Below are 20,317 nucleotides of genomic sequence, written 5' to 3' on the forward strand. Positions count from 1 at the left end.
GAGACAAAGAGAGAGAGGGAGAGGAGAGAAGGAGAGGGAGAGAGAGAGAGAGGGAGAGATGGAGGGAGAAGGAAAGGGAGAGAGAGAAAGAGGGGGAGAGAGAGAGAGACAGAGAGAGAGAGAGAGAGTCAATAGATAAAAAGCAGAAAACTGAAAAATAAAGTAATAAAACCAGGTACTAAGAAACAGGAAAGCCCAACATACCATGTAAAACATAAAAAAGCAGATGAGTATTATGAGATCTAAATAAGAGAGATTATGGCTGGTGTTACAACTTTTCAAAACAAACCATAAAATTCTTTAAGTATTTAAACTGCATTTATAGCTAATATGACAGCTAACAGACAGACTGACATTTAATAGTGATGTTAGACCCATTTGTTAATTATTTTCCTCATTTTATAGTGTTGTTGCCTAAATTCTAGCCTGTCCAATAATGGACTTTTATTATATGCCAACATTTCATGTAAGGATATAATAGAGACAAACTAATATGAAAAATAGACTTTGATTCCTTGCAATTGAGAAGTGGGAGCAGATTTTCATGCCACATCTGTTAATAGCCTGTCTTCAGTATTTTACAATGTTTTATATAGAGAAAGAGAAAAGGTAGACTGTATTGTACCAATGCTTTGGTTGTGAAGGAAACTGGGCAGTTTAGCAGACATATTTGAGAAGACAAATGATAAGAAATATTCATAATCAAAATATATAAAATGTATAAAACACCTAGAATCTGATCTCATTTTTTTCCTTGTGATCAATAGATTGGTGGAATGAAGCTCCCACAAACAAGAATAAGTCACAGGTGGCTGGGAAACCAGTATGTGGAAAGCATGGTACAGATGGGTCTGTCCTTTCAGGTCCAGTCACATGTCATCTGTCCATAGCACTCCTGCCACTATCTGTATGTGTTCATATAAGGCAATTTTACAGTCATCAGATTCTCCCAATTCAGAAAACAAATACATGAAGGATGTTCCTTTTGAGGAAACAATCTTTTACACACAATTTTGAAATCCAAAAAAGTCCCTAAACGCAATTTGGTGACAAGTGTTATGAGGTTATTTATATTTACTTATTTCATTTATAGAGACTATTCATACTTTTGTTGCAGGTATATTAATGCTTTATTATAAAATGCTAACCAATCCTTAGAGGGGATATTATCTACCACACAGCATATAACAATATCACCCTTCAAAAATCTGAAAAATTTGAATTAATAAGCCTATTTGTCTTTGGGAATTTTAGATAAGAAAAGGTGAACTTTCATTTACTTCCAGCTTTCCATGACACTGAAGTTCTCTTTTGATTGAAGAATACTGTAACAAATATCACCTTTCATAGTGAACCCAATGATTTTGTGGAATATATTACTTTGATTATTGATCATATTTATAGTCAATAAATCCTGTATCTTTCAAGAGTGTGTGTGGTGGAACAGTCAGGGACATCTGTCAGTCACTAACTCTTTGCTGTTAAAATGGAAAGTGTCATGTAAAAATGTTATTAAAATGTTTAACTTTTATACAATCTCATTAATAGAATTAGTTTAATAAGCATTAGTCTGGAATATTTAAAAAATTCTACCTGCCTATTTTCTGTTATTCACACAAACATGTATTCCATGAGATCATATGTTTGAAGTTCTGGTTAAATGGCTTCAAAGAGCCCTTAATCAAATGTTTCTTGCTACATTTCTTATGCCTTCAGTAATAGTTTGAATATACTAGGCAATGAGTTAGACTTGAATTATGTTACAGCAAAGAATATAATTGAACTTTTAAAGTCTTCCTATTTAAAAATAAATGTATTATTCTTTATTGCTACAGAATAAGATGTACAAAGTCCAAGTGTTTAACTGCCACAGGTTGATTGGAAAAACAAATTTTAGACCTTATAATAAAATATGAAAGCTCAGAATATTTCTTTCAACTTAATTACACTTATCTGTAAAAGTAAAATAACAATCTTACTACAAGATTCAAAATTTAAAATAACTAGTACAAATATTAATACCACTAATATTTTTAAATGTAAATGATTATGTCAACCATTTTCTTAACAATACATTGCTTCATAATCTACTACTGGTTATTCTATTTTCTCCTACTAACACCAATATTTTTTTCAAACTTAGAAAGACAATTGAAGCAACACAAAAAAATCTGAAAAAAACAAATCTTTGGTAAACATTAACAATAATAGCTTATACTCTACCTAAATTTGTTTTTAAAAGCTTATCATAAATAAGCACATGATTGTCTGAAAAGTGTCATATTTGTCCTTGTTGCTGATTGCTTCCTGTGTGTATTGTTCAGTCATTGTTTAAACTGTATTTTATGTGTTTCTTTTTCTCCCTTTTGTGTCAGTCTCGAGAAATAGCATCACAAGTAAGTACCTTCTGTTTGTCTCCAACTCATCAGTGGTGGACTATGTGAACTCAGAACATTAAATGAACAGAATATTAAAGATTGAATTCAGCATTTCATATTAAACATAAGCCAAATTGTACTGAAATGCTTATAAAATATGCTTCCTTTTCAAGTTAGTGCATTTATAGTTCCCCATAAGGTATGCAAATAAATGTTACTATTGTTTTCAAATCACTTTTATGTATTAATCCAACTGGAACTCTTTCAGATTATCAGTATATCAGATACATAAATGTTTAATATAAGAAATGAACATAACATACTTAAAAATCTAAAACTTTGGTTTTCTGTTTGATTTCTTAAATTCATTGATTTTATACACTGAATTGTGCTGTATAACAGATGTCCACTTGTCAAAATTTCAGGGCTAATACCAACTGAATTTAAAGCATAAATTAGTGCTTTGGAAAAGTGTTAAAATAAAGGGGAAAACATGCTATTTCCCCCTGATATTTGCTAATAGATTAAATTCTAAGGTATAATTATATGTCAACATTTTGTACTATTTAAGTTAATAATCAAAGATATTTCAAGATGGGATTATAGTTCTTTGAAATAGTTTGAAAGCTAGTTGTCTTTTGCTTGTCAAATTCTTTAGATTTAACAAATCCTTCACCTATTCACCTACCATAGTGGAGAACACAAATTTTATTCCCAGTACCTACCTGAGTGATCCATAAATGCTTATAGGCTCCAGACTGGTAGAGTTCAGAGGCCCTTTCATCTTACTGTGGTGTGTAAGAATATTCTTAAATATATTCATATAGTAAGACCTAGGTCTACTCTTAGCAGATTTCAAGGATATCATAAATAACTATTAACTGTATGCAGAACTCATTCATCTTATAGCTGAAAGTTTGTACTTTTGATCAATGTCCTTCTATTTCCCCTTATCTCAGGACCCATGCTAACTATTTTTCTACTCTTTTTGTATGAGTTCAACTTTTTTAGAGAAGGAAAACAACCTGGGTGAACCTGGGTGGCACAATGCTGAGTGATTTAGTAAGGTAGTCCCAGAAAAGCAAGTGTCATTTCTATTTTTTAAAAGAACAAACTGAGACTTTTGTAAGTTGCCTTCACCAAGACCAAAAACTTCAGAAGTGCTAGACTTGGATTTAGAATTAATTATACCTGACATCAGAATATCTTTTTTTAAGTTAGTGTATATTACCTACACAAAGCAGTGGGTTTCATTATGATATTTTCATACATGAATGTATTGAACTTAATAGTATTCACCTCCTCTATTACCCTTGCTTCTTACCCCCTTCTTCCCCCTCATTTTCTCTTTTCTTATCTCTAATTATCTACTTTTACTTTCATGTTCTTTATTTCCCATAAAGTTCACAGATGAGAGAAAACATATATTACTTGTCTCTGTGAGACTAATTTGACTTAACATGATCTACGATTCCATCCAATTTCCTTCAAATGACACAATTTTATTCTTTGTATGGATGACTAATATTCCATGTTTTCTTTATCCAGCCACTTTTGATGGGCACCTACACTGATACCATAACTTGGCTATTGTGAATAGTGCAGCAGAATCATGGGTATCTATACTGTATGCTGACTTGTCACTTTGGTATATGCCCAAGAATGGTGCAGCAGGCTTATATGATAGTTATAATTTTAGTTTTTTACAGGTTTCCACAGTGACTGGACTCATTTACATTCCCACCAACAGTGTTTAAAGCTTCTTTGTCCTCACTTCCTTTGCCAGTGTTTGCTGCTGTTTGGTTTCCTTCCTTCCTTCCTTCCTTCCTTCCTTCCTTCCTTCCTTCCTTCCTTTCTTCCTTCCTTCCTTTCTTCCTTTTTTGCTGCTGAAGAGAACTTTGTTAATTTACATATGTGAGAAACACACAGTTGAATATTACATTGAGCCCTCCATTTTCAATTACTCAACATAGTCATCTTCCCCCAATCTCCTTTCCTTCCGTCTTCATATTGAATTTAAAATCTGAATCTCATTCCTTCCATTTTACATAAGTTCATTATGCATTTAGTAGTGTGGCTGATCTTAACCAATATGAAAAATTCTGCAGTCAAAAAATGACTTTTTTACTTAGTGGTAATACAGTGTCTGAATTTCACTACTACTTCCATTCAACTTGGTGTTCAGAGGAAAAACAGTGGGCTGATTTTCCCTAAATACATATTTTGCTAAGTACAACTGAGAGTATGAATAGAAGTTTTCTACATTTTTAATCATTTTACCCCTTAGGAGATGACAATAGAAAGTATTCTCATTCATTTGAAAGAGCCAGACATGTGAGGCAATGAATCTGCAACACACCTATGCTTGATGGAGATAAAGATGAATACCATGCAGTTGCCAGAGTCAGCACCTATTCAGGCTTTGATGCTCCCAGTGTCACCCTCTCTATGAAATGTTCCTCAGTACCCTTGGACCACATAAGTTGCTCTTTCCTCTGGGGGTCTATAGATTATAAATAACTGAGCCACTTAGAAACCTTACTCTTGTCTGCACTTTCAACAGCACTCAGCCTGCACTGATTTCTTGATGATGAAGAGTATCTGTTTTTAGTCACAAGGTTTCACTGTTCTGGCCAGCCCTCTCTTTCCAGTCATCTATTTGAGAACAGCAATACTTTGAGAATCAAAATGGGAATTGATGCTTGAGCTATAAGCATATGTTTACAAATGCTACATTTATGTTCTTTTGCTCTTTTTCTACACATTATTTCTGAACCTTCACTGCTTCTTGTGATTTCAACAATTACCTTTTGTTGATGGGTGGCAAATTTGTGAGTTGACCTCAGACTTTTTTAATCCTTAACATGAAGATCAAACTCATGATCTTTATTTTCAAGATTCTAGCTCTCTTATCATCTACTAGGAACAAATATTTGCTTAGTCACACTAAGCACCAGTTGCACTCATTGGTGTGCTTGGAATGAGCCAGTAAACAAAAGATTTCTCAGAATCTTGACATATAAGCTTCATGTCTGTCATTAGATTTAATTGTCTCTTACTGAATTTAATATGTCAAAATCCTCCTCCCTTGTATATCTTGCATAGATTGCCAGAATAATGATAATTTTCCTTGCTTTACTCACAGGATGAAGAATCCTTAGTTTAGATCTAAAGCCTACTATTTCAACTCAAAATAATACTGAATAAAATATTCCATATAATATATTCTATTGTGTATTCTTGCTATATTTAGGCTATTTTATGCTCTAACAAAACTCAGTCACTTTTCCTGATACATATTGTTTATCTCGTTATTTTGTGTACCCAGTGAGTGTTGGATCTGGAACAAGAAGTTATGGGTTTAAATCTTGGCTCCTCCTTTTACTAGCTGTGTGAACTTTGGCTGTTTTCACTATGTAGCAGAGTGAAGATATTATTGCTTCACAAGTTAGAAAAAGGAAGAAATTTTTGAGTTGTTCAGCATTAATGATTAGTAATTCTGTGGCCAAGTACATAGAGTAACATAGACCTTATTTCATTGCTTTTTACTGGTGCCTCATTTTTGAGGGCCTAACACTGTCTTAGAAAATGTTCATGTTGATACATTTAAACTTAAAATAACATTTAGAAAGTCAAGTGATTTGGATACTTTGTTATATTAGTCAAACATAGATATATTCACTAATGTCCAATTTATTCTACTTCATACATACTCATATGCATACACACATTCAGACGCATCTATAATTTTCTTCTTACTTTATCTCTTATAAAATATTTATTCTTGAATCTTTTCCTTTATTTTACATATTTTTCTAATATGTACTAGCTACATTGATTCTTAATCTTGTTCATTACCAACGCCAGGGAAGCATTTCTTACTTTCATTATGTATTTTTTTTAACCTAACTGAATTTCACTGGCTTGCTTTTTAACAAGAGGAAATTTAAGAGCATTCAGTCCTTTTGATTTAATTTAACTACTAGCCATGATTTTTTTTTTTGTTCACTTAACATCTTAAGCTGCAGTGAAACCATTCTTTCACTTTGGGTTGCCATGGGAAGTAAATTAAGCATTTAGTTACAGCTCTTTGTTGAATGGCTGCTACAGCCTGTGAAATGAGAACTGCATGTTAATGTCAGAGTTTATCTAAGTCACATAGGTCTTCATAAGTGAGTGTGCCCTGTAAGCAGTGGTTAGCTTGGATCAATAGTACTATTTTAGTCAGATTTTTTATATAAGAAGATAAACATTCATAGCTACTAAGTCTTATATCATTGCACCCTTCTTAAGGCATTATATATAACAGAAATATTCTTTCTACTGCCTCATCCACTGTTCTGCAAATGCTGGAAGACTAAAACTAAGGGCATTGTGCATGTATGTTTGTATGTTTCCAAAACATTTCAGTCATAGTGGGAGAGAATCACTTCATTACCTTTTCAAAACTTTATGGTTAGCAAGTTGGGTGTGATGGATTACACCTGTAATCCCAGCTATGGGAGAGATAGAGGGAGAAGGATCATAGTCTGAGGCTACCCTTAGGCACAAACATGAGACCCTATCTAAAACTAACTTTATAGTAAAAAAGGATGGGGGTGTGGCTGTTGCCTGAGATCAAACCCCAGTACCACCAAATAAGGAAAATAAGAAAGAAAAAGAAAGAGAAGAGAAGTAAAGAATGGTAAAGAAAAGAAAACTTTGTGATTAGGTGCCCTGTAAAATATAATATGCTGGAAGTTACGTGTGATAAGAGTGACTAGCTAGCCCTACAATGTGTAGGGTGTGTGTATTCATGTATACACCTGCATATGTACGCATTGAAGTTATTGATTTAGGCAATATATTCTTGTAACTGTGGAAAATGGTAAGTGAAAATTGTACAGGGAAGGTGTTAGAGCAGGCAATGAAACCCAGATTTTACTAATGCAAACATGTGCCACTGGCAGTATGTTGAACCATATACAATGCTCTTGTATCTTGATTTTTTGTGTAAATCAACTTTGGATACTAAAGCTATTCAAATATATAATAATATTCTTTACAGGATTGCAGAAGCATGTCTAATATATTCAATTTTAAGTATGCTTCCTTTAAAAGGACATATCAGGTAGAAAGAAAATATGTCCTGCTATAAAGCAGAGTTTGGACAAAAAATTTTATATTCTTTTTCTTTTTGTGAGACAGCATCTCACTATATAGCTCAGGCTAGTGTTGAAACTACAGTCCTCCTGCCTCAGCTACCTGAGTACTGAGATAACAGGTGTGTGCTGGCTTTTTAGCCCTCTCTCTTATCAGGATATGCTCTTAAGGATCCAAAGCATCAGTTATCCAGCAAGCTTTATCACATTTGATCGTGGTGTAACCATCCATACTGTTAAGTCAGTGGATTCCAAGTGGCTCCATAGGTAGCCAAGAGCTGTGGAATAAGGGTGACCTGTTCCACACCATGGCATGAGACAGTGGGTTGGGGGCAGGAAGTCATGCCATCTCTTTATCAAAGAGCCCTTGATGGCCATCCCGGACTTGCACTACTGCTCCCATGAGCCAAGGCACAATAGGCCAATGTGCATAGCATCATCTTTCATGGCCTTAACTGTTTATATTGGACAGACAGAGACCTGGTCATCCTGTTTTGTCAAACTGATTCAATTTAGTTTATTGCTCATTGAAACAGACCACCCTGGCCGACAGTGGGTTATTTTAGGACAATTAGCATTATGACCATGAGCAAGTTGGTGAGGCAGTTATTCTGATGGTCAAGATGAGACCTATCTATTGGTCCTCTATAACTGAAAAATATCTCCCTCTTGCCCTCAAGAATATTAGAAAGTACTTTCATTACAATGCAGCACCCCTACCCCAATTTAGGATACTTTCTCTCAGTTTAGTAGGATCCCCAGCGAAATTATAATTCTAGCCTCAACTTTATTTAAGGCCTGAAGTTTTGCCAATTGGTGTACTTCATGAGATGATTAAGTTAATTTGAAATTTATGTTGAAGAGAGCCACAAATCCATTTATTTTTTGTGTTATAAATACATTTAGCAAACTAAATTCCAAATTATAGGTCTGTGTTTGTTTTAGTTTCCTCTTGTGTCTCCATTTTGAGTTACTGTTGCTGTTGCTGTTGTTGTTAGTGTGGTTTGCTTTGTCTACTTTGGGGCATCCTCTCTACCATGTTCATATTTTTAAGCCTCTTCCTCCAGAGATGCTCACATCAGTAGCATCAGGGTTTGTGTCCTCTCTGATAACAATGATTATTTTTTCATATTTTAAGTATCATAGGCTAAAATTATGTTTAAATTAAGACTTTAACAATTAAAGCTCCAGAAACAAGCTAATGGATTGTACTCAGCATAAGCAAATTTTATATTTATAGGTGAGTAAAATAATTTTTATTATTCCACAAAGTTATTACTTTTTTAAAAGCTAATATTTGAATGTGAATTTCTTTAGTGACTCTTAGTCTTTAGGAGTTGGAATTTCACTATCAGATTTTCATCGTTTTTTGTTTTTGTTTTTGTTTTTCCTGATACTGAGGTTTGAATGCAGCCATTTTGGTTATGTTATTTTGGAGATTGACTCTTGATATTTTCCCAGGACAGCCTGAGCTGCAATACTCCTATTTTATACTTCCCACCTAAACTGGGATGACAGGCATGTATCATTACACCCAGTTTTGTCCCCCTGAGATGGGGTCTCACTAGCCTGGAACTGCAGTCTTCCTAACTCAGTCTCCCAAGTAGGTAGAATTGCAGACCCAGTCACAGGTGCCCAGTTTATTATCACTATTTTTTTAAGAGTCTCAGTTGATATGCTCAAGGTCATAAATATTCTCCTAATGTAGTTGAAAATACAGCCTAGTTATTTGATTTCAAATGAACCATTTTATTAGACCATATAATTGCTTATTTTCTAATTAGCCTATAAGATTCTGAAAATATGTTAAAATGTATATGTAATGATAAAACTACCTATTTTCTATCCTGGCTTAGATCATTGACTATGTGAGCATACTAAATTGAAACTTTGGAAGCTGGTATAGCACATTTCTGTAGGGTTTTTTCAAATAAAACATTTCCAGTGGATCCAGAGTAATAATCATGGTGGATTTGGATTTTAAATCACCTAGTGCCATTTAAAAATATTGTTTTTCAGGGAGTCATGATTCCAGGTTGGAAATAGTCACTTACAAACTACTAGGCAGATTAATTTATTTCCAAATACCACTTTGTTCCATAGACTGCACAACAACCTGTGACGGAGCTTAATAAAAAATTGTAAGGAAGTTGAATTGAGTCATTTTGGTGTTTGTGTGTGTTTGTGTGTGTGTGCACACATGCATGTGCAATGTATAGAAAGACTGCTGGATATGTCTTGTGAACCTGGCACTTTCTACTTTTCTTTAAACAGTGAAGTAATGAAGCTACTTTAGGCTTAAGAAATATTCAAAAATGTCAGCTCTTGTAAAGAGATTTTTCAATTTTTTTCAACTATAGTAAGTTTTATAAATTCTTGGAGGATAATATACCTTTTAAAAAAATGTTAATGTTTTGAAAATTGTTAGAATTTTAAGAAAAGTCATCCTTAACCATGTGAATTTTTCATTCTGCAGTTGAACTATATATGTATGTATTCACAAAAAATAAATATATTTTTTCCTGAAACATAAATATGTAGAAATACAAAAAGCCAAGCAAGTCCTGTCTTTACAGAAAAAATACAGAATAATTCATGGAAACACTGTAGAATAATAAACATTTGCTTTTATTTATTTATTTTTCTATCTATCACTTATTTATTTGTTTTGGAGGGATTTTGGGGGTTTGAACTCAGGGCATTGCATTTACAAAGCAGGCGCTCTGCCACTCGAGCCACATCTCCAGTCTATTTTGTGCTGGTTATTCTGGAGATGGGGGTCTCTCCATCTATTTGCTGGGCTGGCCTTGAATGCTGTTCCTCCCAGTTCAGACGCCCAAGTAGCTAGGATTACAGACCTGAGCCAAGGATACCTGGCTTCCACTTTTATTTTAAATAATTATTTTCTCTTTTCAGACTCACCAAACTTTAATGAAGGAAAGATTATCCCCAAGAGTTTGTTTATAACCATACCCCAATTTCTTGTGAAATGCACTCAGTGACTAGAGAGCTGCACCAACAATATGAGTGATTGCCTTTCTTTATAATACCCATTTTTGCTGTTTCATATCCTTCATAGTTATTTCTTTTTCTTTTCCTTTTTATTTTGTTCTTTCATGCACAATCACAAGTCATAATGTTGACAAATATTTATCAAGCATATTATTAATCAGCCACCATATTTTATACTTTTCATATATTATCTCTGGTTGCCTCAGAAAATTTTGGTGGGCAAAACAATAATATAAAGACTTTTTCAGGTAGGGAAATGGAAATAGTCTTGGAGAATTTACATTACATAATCATACAAAGCTGTTAAGCAATGGAACTGGTATTTAATCTAGGCCAGTCTGATGCCAGAGCCCTTGCTTTTAACCTCTCTACTATTCTGCCTCTCAGTTCAGGAAAGTTCTGAAAGTATTTGGAGCCATTGTCTTTCCCATGTTACACTATGTCTTGTAGATCATGATTCTGCATTCAAAACATAATAAAGCTGCAACCAGAAGACGAAATGACATTTATAAATGGACTCCATTTTAAAAACACACACATACACACACACACACAGTATCAGTGTAATAGAATTATTACTTATTATTACCTATATTATTGATATTATGGATAATCATTCTTAGTTGTTCACATGATTGGCTTTAGTGTATGTAGATGCGTTTTCTTTATAAATGTGTTACAGGAATTTTCAAAAGGTTTATGTACAGAAGATGAGTTAGTGTTCTCACTTTATAAAGAGGTTGTGCATTTTTGGTGCATAAAGAAAGGTAGGAAACATCCAAAGTGACACTGAAATGTGTATATTTTAATGTAAAAAAAATCAGTGTACTTTTCTCTATATAATGTTGGAAGGAGGACAGAAAGGAATATAACTTCCAATCATGTAAATATGAGGCTTTTATTTGGATTTCTTAAGACTAATCCCCACATTCTTCTCATTTGCTTTTCTTCTATATAAAGTGAAGTTTACAAAGAGATTTCTACTTATTGTATGAAATTATTGAAAAATTGACTTGCAATTCTAAATGATTTTATGTGGAAGTCATGATATTCCCTTCCTTGGGGAATTCAATTCACAAAGATGTACCTGACTTTCTGCACCTAAACTTCAGTTTATATTTTAGATATTCACTTTACGTAATAGACAGGACCAAGAAGCATTCACAAAGTCAAAGCATGTTTCAACTCCCTGTTGAAAGAAAAGGAAGTCTTCATTCTTCCCCTTTAATGATCATTACATTATTATGATCCCATGGATTGAACTCTAAGTGATGTTACATGAACCTATAGTCTTAAATGTTTGGGCTGGAAAGATTTCTTGACTAATTTGCAGGAATTTGCACCGTTATTCTAGCAACTTATGACTGGAAAGATTGACAGAAAGATCACTTCAAAAAACTTATGATTTAACTCCACAAGCAAGTGTTTAAATATAAGTGGACTAATATGTCTTCATTTCTGCTACAAAGTACACATAAATTACTGAACAAAGATTGATATTCTTTATTGATGATAGCTATTACTCAAGAGTTTGTCTTCTACTTCCCCAGAAGAGGATTTTCAGTATGTTATCAAGTAGGTAAGAATAGTGTAAGTTAAGATTTATAAAGGCATCCATTATTGCAAAACCATGGAATTTAAAATTTTTCATGCTTCCAGCTTAAGTTTCTAATAGATAAAAATTAGTTTCTAAAAATTGCAAACCAAATAACTTGTCATCATGAACATATGAGGATTAAATTAGTTTTGATGTCACTTTAATACAGTTACTGTTTTATCACAGAAATGTGAATGAATTTTTGGTTGAATTTTAGTGTGAGATAATTCCCTAGCATGTTACTGAGGTATTGACTGAGCCTCCATAATTTATATTCACACTTAAAGGACTTTGTTGGATCTACTTCCTGACCTTATTTAAATTGGTAATTGAAATTCTGTTACTCTGAAAGTCAGCAATACATGCGTGCTGTAGCTGAAGTTCAAGCTTCCATCCTTAAAGGGAAACACAGTTAGCTGATCCCAGGAATGCTGTTCTGAAGTACAAGAGAATTAAGGAAGCCTGCCATTTGCACCTGCTTGTTTTAGAAAGTGAGACTTTCTGCTTTGATTGTCTTTGTGTTTCATATGACTTCCTGGTGTGAAAACAGTGAACTTTCACTTATGAAGGGTCCATAATCAAAAGAGAGTTTCTTACTGTAAAAATCAGCTTCAGTATTAAAAGAGTAAGTCAGAGTAGCCTTTGTGAGTTTGTTTGTTGTTTTTCCCTCCTATAGTCAGTAGCCTAGTTTAAGTTTTAGTTGTGACTCTACAAGTCATTTATAAATTATTAATATTGGCAAAATATTTTACTTAGAATATTTTTGAACCAAGTAAGTCTAATATTTTGATTAGGAAAGTGCTTTATGTGGTGAATAATGAATGCATGAATTAAAAAATGCTTTTCCTTTACTTCTGAGGTATATGAGAGTTTATAAAAATTCACATTTTATAGATTATTCTAGTGTCATCTTTAGAAAGAGCGTTTTAAAAATCTTTACAATATTGTTAATTCCCCAAATTAAGTTATTTAAATTGCATGTGAAATACCTGCAGTGTATTTTTAAAGTCTGTTACTTTATTTGAGTGAAGTTATAAAGTATCGAGATTTGTGTTTGTATGTTTCAAACAACTATATACTATCAGTCATTTATACCCAAAACTGTATCTGGTTCATATATAAGTTCAAGTCAACATTATTTAAACATTTTTAGCAACAATCAGAATCAATTAGTTCATGATTTTGCTCTTTCTGTGGAAGTGCTCATAAATGTGTATATAACTATGCCAAGATTTTGCAAATGGCTCTTATTTCAACTCCTGGTTATGACTGAGTATTCCTAAAGCATCTAATTGTCAATGTCCATTTCCTTTGAAGTCTCAAATATCTATCAGTGTGGAAGAGTGGGACGATACCAAAGACTCCAAAGAGCCAGTGCACCACCGCAGCACTCACCGCAACTCCACCTCCAGTGACCAGTCGGACCACCCCTTGCTGCGCAGAAAGAGCCTGCAGTGGGCCCGAAGGCTGAGCAGGAAAGGTCCAAAACACTCTGGTAAAACAGCTGAAAAAATAACCCAGCAGCGCCTGAACCTCTACAGGAGGTCAGAAAGACAAGAGCTTGCTGAACTTGTGAAAAATAGAATGAAACACTTGGGTCTGTCTACAGTGGGATATGGTATGCTCTTTAAAACTATCGTATATATGGATTTATGATTTCTTGGCATTAGTGGTTATAAAGTTGATTCTGCCTTAGTAAAGAATTGCATGTTTTTTTTGCAGATCAATTTGAAGGGAGTAATGACACGTATCTACTCTTCTCTGGAGATTTTAAATGATAATAACAAAAATAAAATGCCACAAATTTGAACATCATTTAGTCCACTAGGCATTGTTCTGAACCCATCATATGAATTATCATGATTTTAACTTTCACAAAAGCCCTGAGGCAGATTCTCTGTTTCTGTTTTGAGACAAACTAGTCCAAGTAACTTGTTAACTGGCTTGTTAATAGCAGAGATGTACATATATGTCTGACTGACTCAGGAGTCTTCCTTATGCTCACACACACACACACACACACACATACACATGCATGCATGCATGCACACACTCACAATCCATCTAATTCTAGGGCCTGAAATGAAATGAATTTGAGACATTGATGAATAACTAATTGTAGCATAGATGAGCTATTAATTTTCCTATAAAATCTTTAGCTTCTTGTGATGCAGAAACCAGATGTCTTCAAACACTTTACTTTTGAAACTCAAGTAGTGCTTCATCATATAGTGCAATCTGTCTCAATAACTGTTAGCTTCCTATATTGATTTGTGATTCCATATAGAAACTGTTTAAATAAATAATGCAAAGATAACTTTAATGTGTCATTTGTTGCTGCATGAATTTTATTTTTCAAAAAATTAGTCAACTCATTAGGAAAATCCAAAGATAAGTAATGTGTTTTGTTTAGTTATGTGAATGCAAGTGTACAGATACATATATAAATGTATGTGCACATAAGTGTGCATGTACATATGTATGTGTGTGCATACTTATATGTACATCTAAGTATTTATAGGTATATATATGTGTATGTAAATATATTTTTATATAAAACTAGAGTAAGCCAGGAATGCCAGCATCATTCAGATTCAGGATAAAATAGCATGTGGTCTCCCATTTCCTCCTGATTATTAATCTCAACATGAGACAGTGTTCATAGGAAGAAATTCTAATTGCTGAAGTAGACTTTAAGGGAAGTTGCCTGTGTTTCTTTGAGCAAGAAAAATAAGACTCATTTGCTGACTATGTTTTTGCCAGGAGCTGTGTGCATCTTCTCATGTTTCCTTATGTGTCTGATTAGATGCTTGCCTCACTTCACTCTTTAAGGACTTGTTAAAGCCCTTGCCCAATGACATAGATTTGAAATGTGTTGGAGTCGGGATTCCATATGTAGCTGAATTTTGTGATTATATTTTACTTACTTAAACATTGTACAGACTGATCTGTGGCCAGTAATTTTAATACAGCCACCCATAATGTCTTACATTAAGAAGAAAATTAAAAGAACAAAATGATCTTCATTTTTGGAATTCACTAATAGCTGTTTTCCAATTCAGTGACATTAAGTATGATTAAATTTCTCGTAGGATTAAAGTCTTGTATTTATGTGCTATTTATTATTAAAATACATTTTCTTATAATGAGAAGTTCTAGCAAATCACTGTTCACACAAGTCTCATTTGCTTTTTAAGAACATTATAACCCAACCCTGGTCCTGCTTATAGGAGCAGTGTGGTAGAAAATAGTTTGACTTCTAGAGACAAAGACATTATAGCTGACAACATGGAAATCAACAGGGAAAATATTTTGGTTTTGTTAATGAAAACTCTATCAAGCATCTTGGATTTTGTTATTATCTATGGTTTTTTTTTCTATTGTAATTTGTTTATTTTATGCTTAAAAGAATTCTTAGGTATGAAAGGAAAGGAGAGATTCTATCCTCTCTCTCTCCCTCCATCTCTCTGTCTCTCTCTCCTCTCCTCTCCTTGTGTATGTACCAATCCATTCTATAACTATGTAATAATTGTGATTATGAAAGCAGGATTTGGAATCTAATATATCATGGACTTGTGGGCTTCTCAATTTGTTTCTAATTGACAACAATCCACCCATTCTGCAGATATTATTGGGCTGCTTCCTTAGTACCAGGCACTGTTCTAGGCCCTGGAAATAGAACAATATCAATCTTGACAAGATCTCTGAATTATAGAACTCACAAACTAGTATCAGACCAGGAGATTGGTTGAATTCCTTATCCTCTCTAAATGCATTTCTCATGAGTGAAATAGAAATAATCTTTGTATAGGTTTGTTGTAAGAGAAAGTGGTATAATGATTAACAAAGGTCAGAAAAACATGAGCATGCTTTAATATTAATATGAGCCAATAGTGAAGAAGCTGAAAATAAAGGAAAGAGAACTTAACTGGAGCTCTTTGATTAGAAATTTTGAAATGCAAGCAATACACATTTTTATTTTGGTTTTCTTTTTTGTTATTATGCTGAGTGGTGGTACATTGTGATATTTACAAGAGTTCTTATATCAAAAATATCATTGTTGAATCCACCCCCTCCATTCTCCTTTATCCTCCCCTCTCCCTTTCAACAGGTCTCGTTTTGCCATTTACATACATGTGTACACAGTATTTTCATTAAATTCATCCTCCCACACCCTTTCCCCACATCCTCCCCCGCCACTGGTACCAACCCCCCTCCAGAGAGGAACTGTTTTTTCCTCCTGTTCTTTATTTTTGTAAAAAAATAAAAATAAAAAACTGATATTTTCGTTTGTTTTAGATAGCTATATAGGGAATTTCCTTGTGACATTTCCATATATATATGTATTGTAACCCTAATTGGTTCATCCCTGCTAAAAAAAAAATACGTTTTTAATATAGTAAACTTGCAGAAAATCCAGTGATTTCAAATATAATGTGAGGTAAAAATCACCTCTGATGGCAACAACTAAAGGGGGTAAGGTGGAAAAAAGTTTGCAAGCTCAGAGGAAAAGCATGTTTCTTCCTGTCCAGAAGTCACCTAGTTAATATGAAAAATTTTAAACATGAGTACATGTACAAAGAATAGTGTAATGCACCTATATTTACTCAATATTGTGCTTTGAAAATTACCAACTCATGGATCCTTAATGTTTCCTGTTATACTGACATCCACTTCCCTTGCCTGTCGTTAGTTTCAGATAAATTTCAGGCATTGTTTCTTTCAGTCTATACCTCTAACATGTAAGTGGTATATACCTCTAATTTTCAAGAACATAACCACCTTCCATTTCATTCTCTGAAATAATTATTTAACAACATCAAATATACAATTGCAGTTTGTATTTCCGGTTATCTCACAAATCACCTGAAACTCCACAGTTTGATACACAGAGATCAGTTAAGGTCCAACCATTCGTATGAATGATAAGTATTTTATATCAATTTTAAATTATAAGTTTGGTCATCTTGTGGTCTTTCCTACTGCAATGTATTCTTAAAGACACTTAGTAGGTCCAGTAGTTTCTCACAATCTGAATTACCTGTCTAAATTTGCCCATTACTTTCTCCCCTTTTTTTTTATTTCTCCAGTGATTTGGTTTGCATTATTGTGAAGTTGTGGATTTTAACATGTTTGAGATACATTAAGACCTTGCTATCATGATGCTGCTCCTCAGATCACCCTAAATTCACCCAGAGGAGCCTCTTTACATTGTTTTAAGAGCTTTTCTGTCATGACGTCAATCATCTTTATAGAAACATCTTGCTCTCTAAAAGACTAAATGATCCCCCCAGGAATAATTCAACTCTCCAAGGGTCTCCAGTTCCTTTTCATATTTCAAGACCATAACAAAAGTATTTTACTGGGTTTTTCATTATTTCAATGTCTTTTCTTTTCAGTGGATGCAGTCAAAATTAGATATATAGATAGATGATAGAAAGACAGATAAATGATAGAATGACAGAGGAGAAAAAGAAGAAAGAAAAAACAGAAAGAAGGGAAGAAAAGGAAGGAAGGAAGGAAGGAAGGAAGGAAGGAAAATAGCTTATGATTTCAAACAGATGCTTATGATTCGAATCAAGGTCTAACTGTTGATTTTTTTTTTCCTTTTTTTTTAACTGTGTAACCTTTAGTGCTCACAGCCCACAGGCATGAAAGCTGGGCAATAGCTTGAGTCCCCAGCTTGCTCTGGCATGGGTACACTATGAGAGGCCCATTGAGAAGGGTCTGCCATAAACACATTACCATGCTCCATCTACAGGTTTTTACTCAACTCTTTCTGTTGTATCAGGACTTTCTTTCTCCTATGCTGGGCTTAGTGGTTGTCAACAACAACAGGAAGGATAGAATAACCATATGCGTCATATTTTTTTTCACAATGTACAAAAGTCTCAGACTAATAATACAATTCTAATATCAGCAATATAATTGCTAAAATGTGTATTTTATTTTTACTTATAAATTTTTTAAGATACAGTCTTAAAGGCATAACCTTATCCTATTTTAAAGCTTGGAATAATTATCCTTAGTGTGGTTACACCACCAACTGGATATAAATTTAGCCTCTCTTTATTGTCAATGTTTAGGGTTACTTTTTCTAAGATTAAAACCATTTTATAATTATGCACACTATTTACATAGTTCCCCAAAACTCAACACAAGGCCCATACAAAGAAATTTATATCTGTCCCTCTTACCACCACACAACCTATTCTTTCCTCCATAGGCAACCTGATATTTAAAAATATGGCTTATTGGACCTTTTCTTAAAACATAATTTTAAAAGTAGTGATGTTAGTGTACGTTCTGTTTTCCATGTTACTTCTTTTAATTGACAGTACATTCAGGAGATCACTGAATATTCAGAATATAGAACTAATCCTTGTTTCTTTTTATGGCTGCTTAATAGTCGATTATTTGAAAGTACTAGCTCCTTATGTCTTTTATGATTATAAATAGAATTGCAATGATGGGCTTATAGCATACATAATTTTGTACATTTTTTCCAAGGTCTTTGGAATAGATTTCTAAAGGTGAGATAACTCAATCAAAAATTAAATTTATATACATATGTGCATATATATGTAATTTTGCGTACTGTCCAAATTTCCTTCCTTAGTGTATACTATTGTGTTCTTGTACCAACAAAGTAGGAGAGAATCCATTTTATCAAAACTTTGTCAACAGAATGTGTTGTCAGACTCTGGATATTTTATCAATCTAATAGGTTAAAAAAACATTGATATCTCATTGTACCTTATAATTTTAAGATTGACAATCTGTAGTTGTACTCAAGAGCCATTTACCATGAACCATTTATTTCTTAAGTCAATTTTTATAGACATTTCTTAATGTCTGATACTTATATATAAATAACATTGTTTTATATATGTATATTAAGTACAGCTATTTCTTTCTAAGGTTAGATTTTTTCCTTTGGTGCTATCAGTATAATTTGACTGTCATTTTCACTATTGTTTACTTTTGTTTACTATTGACACTGGTTTAGAAGTGACATATTTGAAATTTTATTTTTATACTGTGTACAGAAAAACTAACTTTATCTGAAACAGCACACAAATCATGACTACACTTAAAAATACTTACACTTTTAAAAATGACTAAACTGATAATATTTTCTTTCAAACAATTGGCATTTATCTTTTTTTTTCATTTATTCATATGAGCATACAATGTTTGGGCCATTTCTCCCCCTTTCCCCCGCCTCCTCCCTCTCCCCCCCACCCCCTCGCTTCCAGGCAGAAACTGTTCTTCCCTTATCTCTAATTTTGTTGAAGAGAGAGTATAAGCAATAATAAGAAAAATAAAGCATTTTTGCTAGTTGAGATAAGAATAGCTATACAGAGAGATTCCTAGCGTTTCTTCCATGTGCGAATGTGTTACATTCTAAGTTGATTCTTCTCAAACTGAGGCATTTAACTTTAAAATACAAGTTGTCCCTAATATCGTAGAGAAGCCAACACTTTAATAACTACTGTAACAATTATTTCCAGATTATATTTCCTTTACTAAATTTTTTTTTAATGTAAAGGTATGAGTTATATAAAATACTGGACCTGGGATTACTTGATGTCATTTTTATGTGTCCTAATAACTTCAGGAATTAAAATTCGAGAGAACTCTTAGTCTTTTTATGTTAATAGCAGTAAATATGATCAGGCTTTAAAAGTGGTTCAGCAGTCCCAAGTTTATAAAACTTGTCTCAGTAATTTTTGAAAATTTGTGACTTAAGGCTATAGAAGTTAATGCTTTATAATTCTGAATAATTTGACAGTTGGTGAAATAGTGAAGATAAATTCTAGAAGGAAGACCTTAAGGGTAAGATTTTTCTACCTGTGTTACACAATATAACATGACAGCTCTCCACTGAGAAATACTAGAGGCACACTTTGTTTGCCTGATGAGAGAAGCAAAAAAGTCTTTGAGACATTTAGAGCTTTACCCAAGGTGATTAAGACAGAGAAGGGATTGGAACTGTGAACCTTCTGGCAAGTTTAATACTCCCTTTAAGTCTTTCTCAACATTTTCTCATATAGGATCTGACTCCACAGATTAGGTTGAAATAATTAAAAATACCCAACTATGTATCATCTAAGATAAAGAAAAAAACAAAAGTCCAAGTGATTTTGATTAGATTACAAGTACACAATACCTTAGGTAGAACTCCA

The 20,317-nt window shown here is 33.4% G+C and overlaps 1 protein-coding gene and 1 non-coding gene across 9 annotated transcripts in view; one reads left to right on the top strand and one right to left on the bottom strand.

Annotated features, from left to right (window-relative positions):
* Window positions 1–20,317, top strand: part of Kcnt2 (potassium sodium-activated channel subfamily T member 2) — a 363,205-nt gene that overhangs the window by 315,380 nt on the left and 27,508 nt on the right. For 5 of the 8 annotated variants that reach the window (XM_074048756.1, XM_074048753.1, XM_074048754.1 and 2 more), the window contains 2 exons: window positions 2,376–2,396; window positions 13,446–13,746. In XM_074048756.1, coding sequence (XP_073904857.1) covers window positions 2,376–2,396; window positions 13,446–13,746 — 322 coding nt within the window. The remainder of the gene's footprint in view (window positions 1–2,375; window positions 2,397–13,445; window positions 13,747–20,317) is intronic. The other 3 variants (XM_020168559.2, XM_020168560.2, XM_074048759.1) reach the window with 2 other exon arrangements.
* Window positions 17,745–17,878, bottom strand: LOC141414449 (small nucleolar RNA SNORA42/SNORA80 family). The gene has a single exon (XR_012439478.1). It is a non-coding gene; the product is annotated as a small nucleolar RNA SNORA42/SNORA80 family (small nucleolar RNA).

This window comes from Castor canadensis, chromosome 11 (genome assembly GCF_047511655.1).
Source record: "Castor canadensis chromosome 11, mCasCan1.hap1v2, whole genome shotgun sequence".
NCBI lineage: Eukaryota > Metazoa > Chordata > Mammalia > Rodentia > Castoridae > Castor > Castor canadensis.